General features: G+C 33.1%; 1 protein-coding gene across 2 annotated transcripts in view; it reads right to left on the bottom strand.

Moving 5' to 3' along the window:
* Positions 1–1,054: 1,054 nt before the first annotated feature.
* Smox (Smad on X protein) overlaps positions 1,055–15,170 on the bottom strand; it is a 37,496-nt gene continuing 23,380 nt past the window's right edge. Inside the window, exons 5-8 of one of the 2 annotated variants that reach the window (XM_089089891.1) lie at positions 14,798–14,953; positions 10,664–10,888; positions 6,675–6,819; positions 1,055–1,871 (exon numbers count right to left, since the gene is read on the bottom strand). In XM_089089891.1, coding sequence (XP_088946017.1) covers positions 1,748–1,871; positions 6,675–6,819; positions 10,664–10,888; positions 14,798–14,953 — 650 coding nt within the window. In that variant the 3' untranslated portion in view covers positions 1,055–1,747. The remainder of the gene's footprint in view (positions 1,872–6,674; positions 6,820–10,663; positions 10,889–14,797; positions 14,954–15,170) is intronic. The other variant, XM_089089890.1, reaches the window with a different exon arrangement.

Below are 15,170 nucleotides of genomic sequence, written 5' to 3'. Positions count from 1 at the left end.
TTAGGAGTAATAAAAATCACATGCTGTTATGCAATTTAGCATCAATTAAAAAAATTTTCTCATATACAGCTACTGAAAAGTGTATCAAACACTCCTCTTTACGAGTAAAGTGATTGAAGCCTACTCAGGTGTTTATCAATCAGCCTAGATAGATTGTACACATACTCACTATGTAGAGAATTTGTTTCTTAAGAACAGTTTTACCATACATCCTGAATAGGAAAAGATGAAAATACAAGTTGGGGGTCTTTCAATGGTGACAAATTTTGATCTAAAATCTTCGGAATATTACAGAGACGAGGATGGCCACAAGAAGCTTATAGCCTAGACAGAAAAACATTTTTCTACCCCGGAGCACTATTAGGCCTATTTATACCTAAAAACTTCGCTTCTGTAAGATTTTCCTTTTGGTTGTTTCAAAATTATGAAGTTTTTTAGGGCAAACCAAAGTTTGTCAGTGTTGCTACGTTGAACCGTGGAGATAAATAAGCAAAACTAATTAATTTAAGTTTCAGAACGCTTTCCGTCCATAAAAGCTCAATATTAATTTTCTTTTGATTCCCAAAGACAACTACACCTACAAGAGGAAGCTATGTCTTCTTAAGTTCTTGATGCCATCTATTCAGCTTGTTTTGGTGCCGCTTTTTGACCCATTTCTTTTTTTAAATTCGGCGCCCGGTGCTACCAAAAAACTCATATCTGCATGAGGGTCTTTTTCACTAAGAATTGAATTCTCAATTTTCCTATTCTTTAAAGATGTAAACGATTTTTGGAGTTCCTGTTTAACAGTGGCGTCGTTTGGAGGGGGGGCAAGGGGGAGTATTTGCCCTCAAATAATTTAGGAAACAAATTATTATATAGCCTATGTCCCTTGAATCTCCAGATGTGGTCCCCCTTGACCCCCCCCCCCCCAATAAAATGCTGGAGTTACGCCCCTACCATTTAACCAATTCAAACTTCCAGATTCTATTTCCACTGTTGATACATCAAGCCTCAGGCAGATTGTCAATATGACTAATTACAATTAGTATTATGTTTATGACTTATTATTAGTATATGACTAATTAGTATTCGAGCATAAAAAAGACAACAAAAATGTATAAAGCTTTAGATTCCAAAAAAGTATTTATTACAGTCAATCGACAACACTATCAATTCTATGTAGGCAATTTTTAGCAAACGAATGATTACGTTGTATGTAGTATACTCATGCAAAAGATTTCAATTCATAGCAATTTCATAGAACAAAAATAAAAAAACAAAACCAATGACAAAGATTCTATACTAAAATTTAACTAAAGCTGTCTGCTCATCTACTTCTTGTTAAGACTCTGTAAGTAAATATGATCATAGTTTTTATGTTTAACAATAGCAAATACTCAAAAGTAAACAACATTTAAAATTAAAGCATAGATACAGACAGAGCCACAAACATGATTATATTAAACATACATATATATATATATATATATATATATATATATATATATATATATATATATATATATATATGTCAAGACAATGTTATAATAACACACGAGTCCAATTTGACGTAATAGAAAATATGCCGTCAAATTCATCACCATCTTTCGCCACAATTCCAAAAATTACACCGGGGATACGTTCCTAAAAAAGAGGGGGAGGATTCCAGTTTCAGCTGATAGTCCAATATTGCAGCTCTATTTTCATCACAGCACAAAAAGTTGCCGATACCGCGCACTCGGGGGGTGTTTACGAGATATTCGTATCAGCTCACAGAAGAACAAGGAAGCCGGGGAGAACCCATCTGAGTTAATACTCGGTCAAGCCACTGTAGTGGTCCATTTAAATGAAGCTCTATCCAACAAGGGGTAGATGTAACTGTTTGACGTCTGAAAAGGAAGAATGTAAAAGTAACACGAAAACCTTTCAATGAGGGGGAGGGGAGCTCCCCCTCTTTGAATCAGGGGGAGTTTTCCCCAAGAAATGACAAGCACCAACAAAAATGGTGCTTGCCTAGTTCAATTTAAACTCTTAAGTAGATTCCATTTTAAATTCCAACAAATCTCTAATAAAGCCACCAAAACTTAAATTTCGCGAATTTTTTTTAATTTCGCGATTCCATTTTGTAAGAATTTTACTGTCAGCAATATATCTGCTAGATTAAAAATAATCAATGAGTGTTCAAAATGAATGAATTTGCAAATATTCACCTTGACCTTCTAAGCCCTAAATGCACTGCGTGGGTTCCCATGATTTATTCCATCCATTGACATTACTTTTTACATATAATTAATTAAAAAAACTTTCCGAAAAATAAGTTTTTCAAAGAAAAGTAAAGGCCATTTTAAACTTAAGCTCAGCAGATACAAATACCTGTTAAAATTCAAACTCAAAACGACCAGAAATTACTATTAAAGAGTGAATAAAACCCAAAACGAACAGAAATTAAATAAAAAATCATAGCAAAAACATACAACAAATAATAATATAAATGAATATATAGATCTTAAAGCGACTAATGCTTAGATTTAACATGAAAACCAAGCCTAAAACGAAAAAAAAATATTTTGCTATTGAAGTATAAATCAAACTTGAAACAAACAGAAATTAAAAAAACAATCAATGCAAACAAACATACAATAGATGTTAATGTAAATAATCAAATCTTAAAACGAGTGAAACTTAAATTGAATATGCAAATCAAGCTTGAAACGAACAGAAATAACTACAAACAAGAGTTTGGGCATCGCCCCCTTCTCTCACTGTAAAAGTCTAAAACCTACTGCGTCATTGGCGCTTTGCTGAAAACCAATTTTACTACAAATATTTTCTTTTGTACTTAATACTGAAAATAAATATAGAGTAAAATTTTGCACTAATGAGCTTTCAGCGATTAATATCATTATAAATCAAATATTCAATTTAATTTATTAGTTCTTTCTAAAGTTGTTCAAGACGAATATAGTTTCACTACAAACAAGAGTTTGGATACTGCCCCCTTCCTTAACTGTAAATAAAAACCAAAAGCCTACTGCCTCATTGGCGCTTAACTGAAAACGAATTATATTACAAATATTTTCTTTTCCAGTTCTTACAGCACTGAAAATAAAAATAAAATTACAGTGAAATAAATTCTTGAACTGATGGATCTTTCAACAATTTATACCATTATACATCAAATATTCAATTTTATGTTGTTTATACTTTCCAAGACTGTTCAAGACGCATATAGTTTTCAGTAAAGCTCCAATGACTACCTATTGACTAACTATCTGGAAATCAACTACGTAGAACAAAATGGTTATCTCAAAATTTTGATTTGATGTGTTTGAGGAAATGGCGAGCGTGGAAGGGGTATCAGTTGCCTTCCAATCACTTTAGGTCCTTAAAAAGGGCATTAGAACTCTTGATTTCCAATCGAATGAGCCCCCTTTGAAGTTTATACGACGACCCATTCCATATGAAGTGCCTCTGGCAAAAAATAAAATAAAACATCGGAGCCGTATGACCTTTACTATAGGCAACACTATAGCGTTGCCTCTGATAAATTGTCTAAGCTTAGCTGTGATACTTATTAAAGGGCAGGCCCGAGTGAACACAAACAAATTTTCACATATTTTTCTCTTTAATACAGCACAAAAGTTGACGATACTGCGTACACGACGGGGAATGAGGGAGGCAGGGAAAATCTGAAAAAGCTCACAGAAGAACAAGGAAGCTGAGGTGAACCCATCTGAGTTAATACTCGGTCATGACACTGTAGAGGTTCATTTTAATGAAGCTCTATCCAACAAGGTGTAACTGTTTGGGGTCTAAAAAGGAAGAATGTAAAAGTAGCGAAAATAAAGAATTTAGACGTAACAAAAATAAATGAACAAATTGGCAAATATTTACCCTGATCTTCAAAACCTAAATGAAGTGGGTTTTCATGATTCGGTGCATCAAGTTGCGATAATTTTCCAATGGAGCAGATTGTCTAGGCTTAGCTGTAATACTCATGAACGGGCAGGCCCAAATTTGATAGTTACTCGCTTGGTTACAGCTGGGGATATCGTCAAAAGAACTATATAAAGTGTGCGGTCAAATAGATATCTTCAGTCAATGAATGAATCCTAGCCGTGATAGCCGTATAAATTTGTCAAGAATTAATAGAGCAAGAGGGCCGACAAAACAATAAGGCATGGACGAAATAAGACAGAAAATAAAGAAGGTTATAAGTAAGTTGGGGGTGCAATCTAATCAGAAGAAGTTTCTTTAATAATCTAATCCACTCAATTAATTTTAATTATCTATTTAGTTTTATTACATTTTTCAAAATAATTTTATTAACTAAATTTATTGCGTAGGTACTTGCGGTGTTACACAGTTTACGAGGCCATTACCCTTAAAGATTTGCCCACCTTAACTCTGAAGAAAGGGTCCAAATAATACCAGTACGTGGGGGGGGGGGGATTACGAGAATTTTGTCAGTTAGACTAAGACTAATGTCAGTTAGACTAAGACTATGTCTGTAGACTAATAAATTAGGCTAGCCTAAGGAACAAATATAAGATAGTGACGTGCAATAGAGTTTCATTTTTCTGACGAGGCTGGCGGTAATTAATGTGCATTTACTGCGAGCCAAATACAGGGATTTTCTCAAGCCTCCTACTAAAACTAAGGAGGTGTTTACTTAAAAAAAAAAAAAAAAATCATTAGGATTAGTAAAAGCAGCAAATGTGTCGACTGTGCCCATCTACTGCATCCTTACTATAATTAAATTCATATTTGGACGCACATACTGAAGAGCATTCGACACCTTAAAAATCATTAGGCGATCCTCAACGTTGGCTGACCGGCTCAAAGACAAAGGGTCCATTAGCGAATTATCCCAGGGGTATAGTTTTCATTGAAATCTATTGTGAAATCTGTTTGACAATGAAATTGGATTAAAAAGACATTGAAAAGTTATATCCCGAGTTTGCTAGGGACCGAGTTTACCGAGGGTATGCTAGAACATATTTAGGGACTGCCCTCTTCTGAACTTTAAAAGGAAACTTCTGCTCCGTTTCATCGAAAGAAACAAAATCTACACTTTCTAAAAATATAAATTTGATTAAAACTGAATATCTCTATCTCCGGCCCAAGACGAAAGAGGCTAAATATTTTTGCTTAGATTTCCAGGAAAGTAGGTACCGACTTTTAGTTTTCTGCTACTTACTTGGATTTCTTATCCAACCTCAACAAGTTACAGAAACACCGCCAAATAAATTCTAAATACTTTGGCCACAAAAACTAAAAAGGTTTGTATTGGACGAGATTCTAAATACTTTGGCCACAAAAACTAAAAAGGTTTATATGGACGAGATTCTAAATACTTTGGCCACAAAAACTAAAAAAGTTTATATTGGACGAGATTCTAAATACTTTGGCCACAAACACTAAAAAGGTTTATATCGGACGAGATAGGGTGATCTTTTAAGGTATCGAATCCCCTTAACTTTTGCTTATTTTAACCATAAGCCAGTTGTGGAAAGAGCTATGGTCTCACTGGATATATAATAAACTTTTCCAAATATCTAGACTGATGTGTTTAATGTTTTCAACTTGAATCTCAAGTCAAGTACTGTCTTCTGGAATGTTTAGTTTTCACTGACATTGCTAAAGTTATTCATTTCATAGTAAAATATGACAAATTTCTAGCCAAAGAATCAGGTTTTTGGGATGAAGGATTACACTTTACTATAAATCTTGGGGGGGGGGGCAATCCCCCCCCCCCTCTGGATTTTGGACAATACCTTTTTTGGTATTTTAGTTAAGAAAAACAAACAGAAAAAACAAAACTACCCCCCCCCCGAATTTTGAAAACTAACTTTATTTTGTACTTTACTAAAAAACAGAAGAAAATTACTTCCCTCGTATATTTTGCAATGTTCAGTACGGCACTTCATGATGATTTCAGTCTTTTTTTTTTAATGTAAGATTTACATCTTTTTAATGCATACTCTTTTATGAATATTTGGGTAACCTGAAACAACACCCCCCCCCCCGAGTCCACGATGTTCAATAACAACGATAAGACATATAATTACCATACTTTTTGAGGACAGAGTTTAATGAATATTCTCCAAGGTTTATATTCTCCAAAGTTTCCAAAATTCCGCAACTGGAATCCTAAGATCTCGGGAGAAATCCAAAGAAGAGACAGGCTTGGTCTGACAGTACGTACATCAACGACTTTACAAACGATTGTTAGGGTGGGGAATTTTATTTTGAAGACGATTGAGGTGAGGCGCAGAAGTTGCAGCTAGAAGGTGCACAGTTTTTGGTTTCGATTTTAATGCTTTTGTAGTTAGATGGGTGTAATCACGACTTTTCCTAGCCGAGAGGTCACAGAGATAGACTTGAAGATCCTGAGGAAAGGGGTTCGAATCCTGGTAACTCTAGCTATTTGATTTGAGACGAGGGTCAATGGTGTGACTCTGTAAGCTCAACCAAAGTCGACCCAGCTCTAAATGGGGACCTGGAAAAATCTGGAGGAAAAACACGGGAAACATTGAATGATCCCCCCCCCCCCAGCCATTTATTGCACTCCCCACCGAAGGCAGTGAATCAGGAGATCGGTATCTCCGCAGCACAGACCACTGATCAGCATGCGAAAAAGTTTTAAGCAAGTTTTTATAAATATAGACTGGGGATAAGTCTCAAATTACCTATACTCAGCGCCCCATCCTTTGACAAAACTCATCCGAATGGTGCACATTCTTGTTAGCTGATAAACGGCTTCAAATCCTTGACTCACAGATTGGGCAAGCAAGGCAGCAAACTCCTGGTTGTTAAATATTTTGAGATTGCATCCTGAAATCAAATGACCACTATAATCACAGGCTATCAGCATACACAGAAGAGAATTCCTCCCACCCCTCTCCTCATCAAGAACGTCCAGTAAACGCAAAAACTGATTTTTTTTTGAAGGACCAGTCCTTCAGGAATAACTTCCAATAGCCACAAGACGTAAAGATATGCTCATTTAGAGCTAACTTTTACGTCATAATAAATACGTTGCACAAGTGCTGACAGAGAATTAATTGCGACTCTTATTAAAAGAAGTAAATTACAGAACGCACGCTTACAAAATAAACAAAAAAGATCTACTAAAAAAAAAAAAAAAAAAAAAAAAATCAGAGAGAGAACTAAAAGGAGTTTTTCCTCAAAATTTCCTTTGAAAAAATAAATGTTCTTTGAAAATTTGAAAATTCATATTCCTAGAAAATAGTGTTAAATATTTTGATTAACGAAAGACACTAAGCACCCTTTGTTTTGACATCTGCCTTTAAATAAAAATGATCTTACAATAAATTAAATCTATTTTTGGTAAAAATTTACTTTTTGCTCATATTGCGTTCAGACTTGAATGATCAAAATATTGTTCATTCAGAAGCCAATCAATCTAATCTACTTTTTACATGCTCCGTCTAAACACTTGATTGAGGTCTTTGTCCTTCTTTTCTATGTTATGAGCTTTGAATTTTTTTTTATTAATTGAATTGTTCGTTTTTGTTATTAACTTTTTTTTTCTTCTTTTTTTTGGGGGGGGGGGGTACTGATGCTTCGGGATGATGACATTATGCAGTTTTACTGAGTGATTTTTTACCCATGCCTTATTTCTTGATATGGTTTCACACTCCAACTCTTTATATTTTATATTTGTTAATATTTTATTGTTAGGAGCCCATCCTCGCAATCAACGCTTTCGGTGTGCTACCGACTAATTTTTTTTTATTATTACTGCAGAAAAATTATTGCTATTGAAGCTATTTTTAGTCTTATGTAAACTAAAGGATTTTATTCGCCACAAGTCGTTAACGGGCGCAGCAAAAAGTGCGAGTCAGGAATATTTAAGGAAAAGTAAATGCGGAGCGGTAAATTAAGACTATCAGACGTTAATCAAGGCGTATATAAATAATAAATAAGTCGTATATATGGCTCACATAAGCTTTAAGTAATGAAATTTTTCGCGTTTTTTTCTTTTCTCGCTTTGAATCGTAAGCTGAATTTTATCTTTATTCCAATTCTTTTTCTCACCGGGGACGGCTATTAGATGTGGAGCCGAAATATTCAATCCCTTTTCTTCAACAATTCAACGCCTTTACAAGTTCCTTCATTGCGTTATTCTCTTTGTTATTTTCAGATTCTAAGCACGGCCGTATCCAGGGAAGAGGTACTGGTTTGAATCCCCCTCAAATTTTTGTCGAACTCTTAAAAAAGTACCAAAAATACATTTTCCATGACGTAATTGATTTACAAAGTAAAGGAAACAATGAAATCCATACATTGTTTCAAAGCCATAAGTGTAATAATTTGAATTTGGCACAAATGAAAAGCAAATCTGACTTATAACAATGATTAGTGAAAACTATTGTGAATATCGATTAAAAAAACAGTTACTTAAAATTGAAAACATTTAAGTTTATCTCAACAAACTGAAGTTAGTAATTGGGTTTCAGTAACAATTCTGCAAAGTTTTCGAAAATCTTATCATTTATTAAGTTATTGTTTCACAGAGTAAAGAAAACAATGAAATCGACAGATTGTTTAAAGAAATGAGTGCAATAATTTGAATTTGGTGCTAAAACCACTAGCCAGAAACACGTAGCTGAAAATCGAATTTCTCCAATAGTTTTCTTTTGTTTGTTTCAAAAATTTTAACTTTTCGGGCAATATAGTGGCGTCAATTAATGAGGGGGGGGGGAGGAATAAACTTTTCAATATCCAGGATGAAGAGCAAATTTGTTGCTTTTCTTAATTTTATCAATGAAAAATACCTGAAAAGGCATTTTTCAATGAAACCCCCAAAAAGGTACTTTTCAAAATCAGGCAGGCTAATGTAACGAATAATACCCTTAAAATACCAAGGACACCAAAATAAAAACTTTTTTCGCCCCTCGGCTCATTCTAGTCTATTCATAGGTGAAAAATCACAATTTTCTAAGATTTTTCTTTTGTCTGTTTAGAAATTATGAAGTTTATAGGGCAGTGCAGTGAGGTCAGCTCACAACAATTTGTGAGGGGGAAGGGTAAAATGTATTTTTCAAAATCTAGGGGGAGGGAGGGCGGGCATATTTGTCGTATACCCAACAAAAAAGATACTTTTTAAACCTGTAGATAGATGCACATGTCCCTCATGCCCCCCAATCGACACCACTGGGTCAGTACCGCATTCTTATGAGTGTTGCCACGTATTGCCACTTATGTCAGTATTACAACGTTGAACAAAACAAGCTAAACTAATATATTAAAATCAGACAACGCTTTTCATCCGTAAAAAATCAAACACTAACAATCTGTTGATTCCTAAAGCTGTTTGGTGCTTTATGTTTTTGCCTTATTTGTTGCTCATTTTTCACCTACCTTTCTTTTTTTGTTTCTTGGTATCCCCAGGTACCAAAGGCAAACAACTGCATATGCAGGTTTTTTAATTAAAAATTGAATCTAAATTTTAATTTTTAAGATATATATATATATATATATATATATATATATATATATATATATATATATATATATATATATATATATATATTATGTTTAAGAGGTAATTACTTGGCAAAAAAAAAAAAAAAAAAAAAAAAAAAAAAAAAAAAAACTGTCGTCCTAATCCAGCAATTGAGACAAATGTGCACTTGAACGAGGCTTTTACCTTACCCATCTATCCTACTACCTAGGACCAAACAGTATACCCGAACTGTCAACCAAATAGAAAAGTCCAAATCCATGCAAAGTTATCATCAATAAATGTAAGTTGTTGTAAATTTACCAGCAAAAGCACCAAATCTAGCAAAATATTTCCAAGTAGAACCTTCCATTTAGGGCTCATCAGAAGAAATGCCACCTGCCTTAACAGGTTTCGAGGTTTTACATTCCTTACCCAGCATGGTGGAGCCTCTACCATAAGATCTATATGGTAACCATATGTCAGGTAAAACTTGTGAAATACATGCATACTATTCAAGCTATTAAAAATTGAATACAAAAAATGTTTCAATGTTTCCACAATGGTATATATATATATATATATATATATATATATATATATATATATATATATATATATATATATATATATATATATATATATATATATATATATATATATATATATATATTATATATATATATATATATATATATATATATATATATATATATATATATATATATATATATATATATATATATATATATATATATATATATATATATATATATATATATATATATATATATATATATATATATATATATATATATATATATATATATATATATATATATATATATATATATATATATATATATATATATATATATATATATATATATATATATATATATATATATATATATATATATATATATATATATATATATATATATATATATATATATATATATATATATATATATATATATATATATATATATATATATATATATATATATATATATATATATATATATATATATATATATATATATATATATATATATATAAATGAGTAATGTTCAAGTTTCCACTTTACCTATTCAAACAATAAGATTCTATTATTCACACTATCACTAGTACTTTAAGATATTAAAATAAATTAATTCTATTCTAACGAAATTTTGTCGATGATGAGGAGTTGCAAAAGATAATTACCTGGAGGTATTTTACAAACAGTGGCGGGATGCCACCCATACCGCTGATTGCAATTTGGTGACTGAACAAAAATTGAGGAATCACTTAAACATTCAGCAAACACTTCACCGCCAATGTAGTAGAGGCGAACTCCTTTGCCAATATGTCGACGCGTTTGTTCCACCACTGGGTTTCTATTCACATTTGATAACAAACCGAGACAAAAACGCTCCGAATTACTAGGATCTAAAAGTACATACACATTTATACACAAAAGTGAATAGAAGGGAATCTTCAGCGTTGAAATTACCTCCACATCAGGAGGCGGAGGTCAGGAGTCCCCACCAACACTTTACCCTTTTGTTGCTTAAAAACGGCGCTACGGCTTCAAGTTTCAGTTTTAATGACCTGTATTTTTTTAATGTACAGAATTTATACCTAACAGAAGTAACAGCATAAAATGAGACCTTAAAAGGTTAAATATGAATTCAAACTTTATAGTTGAGTCTCTCCATAAAGATATCAGTTTACGCCCATTAGCATGAGCGCAATGAGAATTAAAAACTGCAAACACCACTGACGCTATAGCGCTACCCAGCAGAGTTTAAAAGAAACTCAAGATAGGCTAAAATTATATTTAATATTGGTTTTGTAAATTAGAATTTCAAATAAAATGCAAAAATAAAAACTAAAAGAACAAAACAAAATATATATATATATATATATATATATATATATATATATATATATATATATATATATATATATATATATATATATATATATATATATATATATATATATATATATATATATATATATATATATATATATATGCAAGTAAAATTTTTATTAAGGTTTTATAACTAAATTTATTATTTTGCTGGGTAGCGCTAGGAGGCGTTGGTTGTTACTCTCACTTCAAGAAACATAATTTCGGGATTTTTCATTTTTCCAAAGACGAAAATAAGTTTTCTATCTGAACAATTTTCTACACTCTTTACTCTGCCCCTTATGGGTCCTCTAAACTAAAACACAGTTTGTTATGAAGAATCTTCTATTGCCGGAGATTAAATGAAGAGCCTCCTGCCTAATGGGTAGGTCATGAAGCGAACTAGAATATGACGGAAGGTCAAGGGAAAACGTTACAACTCAAAGGGGGTATGTTACAAAATATAAATTTTACAAGAGAGCAGAAAATTTGTTCTAAATTTGTCAAGTGTTCTATAGCAACCAGTAGCTTGGACAAAAAAAAGAAGATTTTTAAGAACTTCCAATAGATGACAAAAACACACTGTGTTAATTTGAAGCCCTAATTTCTATCTATTTCTACAAGTAAGAAAGACATATAAAGCACATTGTAAAAGCATTAGGCTTCTATATATGTTGAGAAAGAAAAAAAAGCAAGGGAAGCCCAACTATGCCAATCGACCAAAGTGCTGGGGGTAATCGAATGAGTTCAAAACCTCAGATTGAAAGACTGCAGCCAATATAATGCCAAAATTTACGGGTTTGAACGAGTCCAATACCAAGGGTTTTCTATTGGCACTGCCACACTTGCAATATACTAGTCGTTCATATTTCTTGCCATCTGTGCCACCTACGATTCAATTATATCTAAAAAACTTTGTTTGAGTCATTCTTTATTTCGCTAGTCTTTACAACACTGTCGTGCTGTCTCATGTTCTGCATGTTATGCCTGTCTGGGAGATTTACACCCCTGATATAGCAACAATCCGTTGCACCTTGTTGCGTTCCACCAAATATTCGCTTTACATACCACCATGGACGCGCAACACTATGGACACGCACCGTGCAAGATTGATTTGCAATTATGCTATAAAAAACCTAGAAATCACAGATACAAAACTATTTGAAATTAACTGAAAAAATAAATTGCAAGTCATCCATGGTTTCAATTTCTTATTTGGTTTATATTTGATTATTAGATTTTTTTTTCCTTGTCCCGTATTTTATTACGATTTATTGCTTTTATTACAATTTATTCTTTGTTGTTGTTTCGCTAGTACTAATGTTCATCTTTTTTCTTTTGTGGGAATCTATTTTGTGGGAAGAGACATTTTAAGGGTCACAGGGAAAAAAAAGAAAGCAAATTTGGCAAAAAACTTAAAATTCTGTTGCAAAAATTTAAAAATATATAGATTTTTTTGTGGGCGGGGGAGAGAGATGAAAGGCTCCACTCCTTGGGTGCGTGCCTCCAAACACTCCATCAATATAAATTCCTCCTAACAACTTTACTTATATGTAACTCTTCCACCCAATAATATGTAAAAGCAATTTTTTTTTTTTATGAATGAAATCTAGATAATATCAGAGACCACACTGCCTTTCCATGACGATAAATAAAAGTTCAAATAGGGATAAAATCCTTTTAATAGACAGCCTTTCATAAACAATGATAAAATTTCACAAAAAATATCAGATATTTCGGTCACATTTGCAGTGACCGTCATCACTTTTGTGAAACACTGTCTATTTAAAGGATTTTATCCCTATTTGGACTTTTATTTATCGTGAATGAAATCTATATCTAAAACCAGGTACCAACATTAAATAAGAACTTAAAAGGATCAATATCAATTTAAATATGAATTTATTATTTTCATTAAAAACCTCCCCGCCACTACAGACAGATCTTTTGGAAATTCAAAAGTGGTCTGATGCTTGAATCGCCAGATTCAATGCATTGAAAAGAAAAGTGCTGATGGTCTCACGATCATGAGTACCACGCATACACCCCCGCTTCATCTTCTTGAACTAAGCTATAAAGAAAGTGGACGAGCTTCGTCTCCTTGGAGTCCACTCCCCCACAGATCTCTCTTGAAAAACCCACCTCATTCGGGTGAGAACCTCATGTGCAAGAAAGCTGGGGATAATCCTCTGCTACAACAACACTCCATGGCCCAGCTCGATCATCCCACTTTCCTTTCTGTTGCATCCGACCCATTGTCGAGCATGGATGTCTGCTGGTGCTCCGAAAACATTGCTGGCACCGCTCCAGAAGATCCAACATAGGGCAGGTTTTGTCATTTCTCACGACTCTCTCGAGTCTGTTAGTGAGAGGTTCGATGTACCGTCGATGGCTGTTTTCTACAAGTACTCAAATTAACCTCCTTCTCTAGGGCTTTCTCGCATTGTACTCCTAATTTTCCAAACAAGACAGTCACGGAGGTCCAAAGCTCGGTCCAATCATGTCGAGGCTGGCATGACCCAGAACAGAGTCCTTGAAGAACAGCTTCATCCGACGTTACACGTCGATTTGGAATATCTTCCTGAGGATGTCATCCCCATAAGTTTATCTGTCGACGATTTTAAAAGAAGATTCAATAATCGTCTAAAGCCATAAAAGACCAACGGCATGTTATATATTGAACTATACCTGGCGCCGCGAATTTAAGAATAACAAAAAAAATAATTAAATAACAATTTAACTATAAAACCTAAAAGGGTAAAGGCTAAAATATGAACACTCAAAACTTTTAATTTTAAAAAGAGGCATCATTTTGTCCTAGACATCAAAATTTTAATAACATTCTCAAGGATTTCTTCTATTTTCCATAGTTTTCATGTTTTTGGCGTTTTTGACCTTCCGTCTCCACCAAAATATTGCCCCCTCCCCTCTAAATACATTTCTACTTACATGCTTGAGGGATAGAAAAGGTTTTTAGTGTAGTTATTATATTCAGATTATATAGTTGAACATAGGCAGAACAGCACAGTGATCCGCCGTGCAAAAAGTGGGGTAGCAAAGTAGCAATGCTACTTGGCAGATTTTGTCTTAAAATACCATTTTTAAATGTAAAAATACTTTTTGCCCAAAGAAAAGCAGTGACAACACAGGTTGTGCTGCTAAACTGTCGGCAGCTTTTGGAATTCTGCCGAATTCTGCTACTGGCAGCTTTGGAACTTTCTCCATCCCTGATAGCGATGTCCTATTAAGTTTTTATTTCAATATCAATTCAGATTGTTAAATTTTTTCCAAACTACTGTAATATAGAATATGTAATATGAAGTATTTCAATGTGCAATTTTTATAAAATAATTGTAATTTCAATAAACCATGGTAAATAGATACAGATAGTATAATTATAGTACAATAGACACTATATAGATGCTATAAAAAAACAAGTTTACCTGTGAATCCATCAACTGTAATTGATGGTTGGGACGCATGGAAGGTTTCTCCCACACGGGTATTCAGTTCATAATAGCTAATAGAACACCAAAAGGCAGGCTCTGTATATATTACTGGTTGAGACTCAACAACTGGACTCGTGTTCATCTGATTTCCTATAAGAATTTTTTTTTTTATTTCTATTTAGTCTTTATTTTTAAAATTTTCTAAATGCAAATCCCTTCAATTGTCCTGTTCTTTTTTCTTGTTTTTTTTTTCAGTTCTATTCTGAAATACCGTCAACCATCAATCACTTTTCTCAATTTGTTTTTACTTGGGATTGGGGAACCCATAGAGTTTACTCTAGGTCGTAATCAATTTATTATAAAATCA

Source organism: Artemia sp. Qi Xiang Cuo, chromosome 5, assembly GCF_049724085.1.
Source record: "Artemia sp. Qi Xiang Cuo chromosome 5, ASM4972408v1, whole genome shotgun sequence".
NCBI classification, from domain to species: domain Eukaryota; kingdom Metazoa; phylum Arthropoda; class Branchiopoda; order Anostraca; family Artemiidae; genus Artemia; species Artemia sp. Qi Xiang Cuo.
The sequence above is the reverse complement of the archived record's forward strand: the minus strand, read 5'-3'. Positions and strand labels throughout refer to the sequence as shown.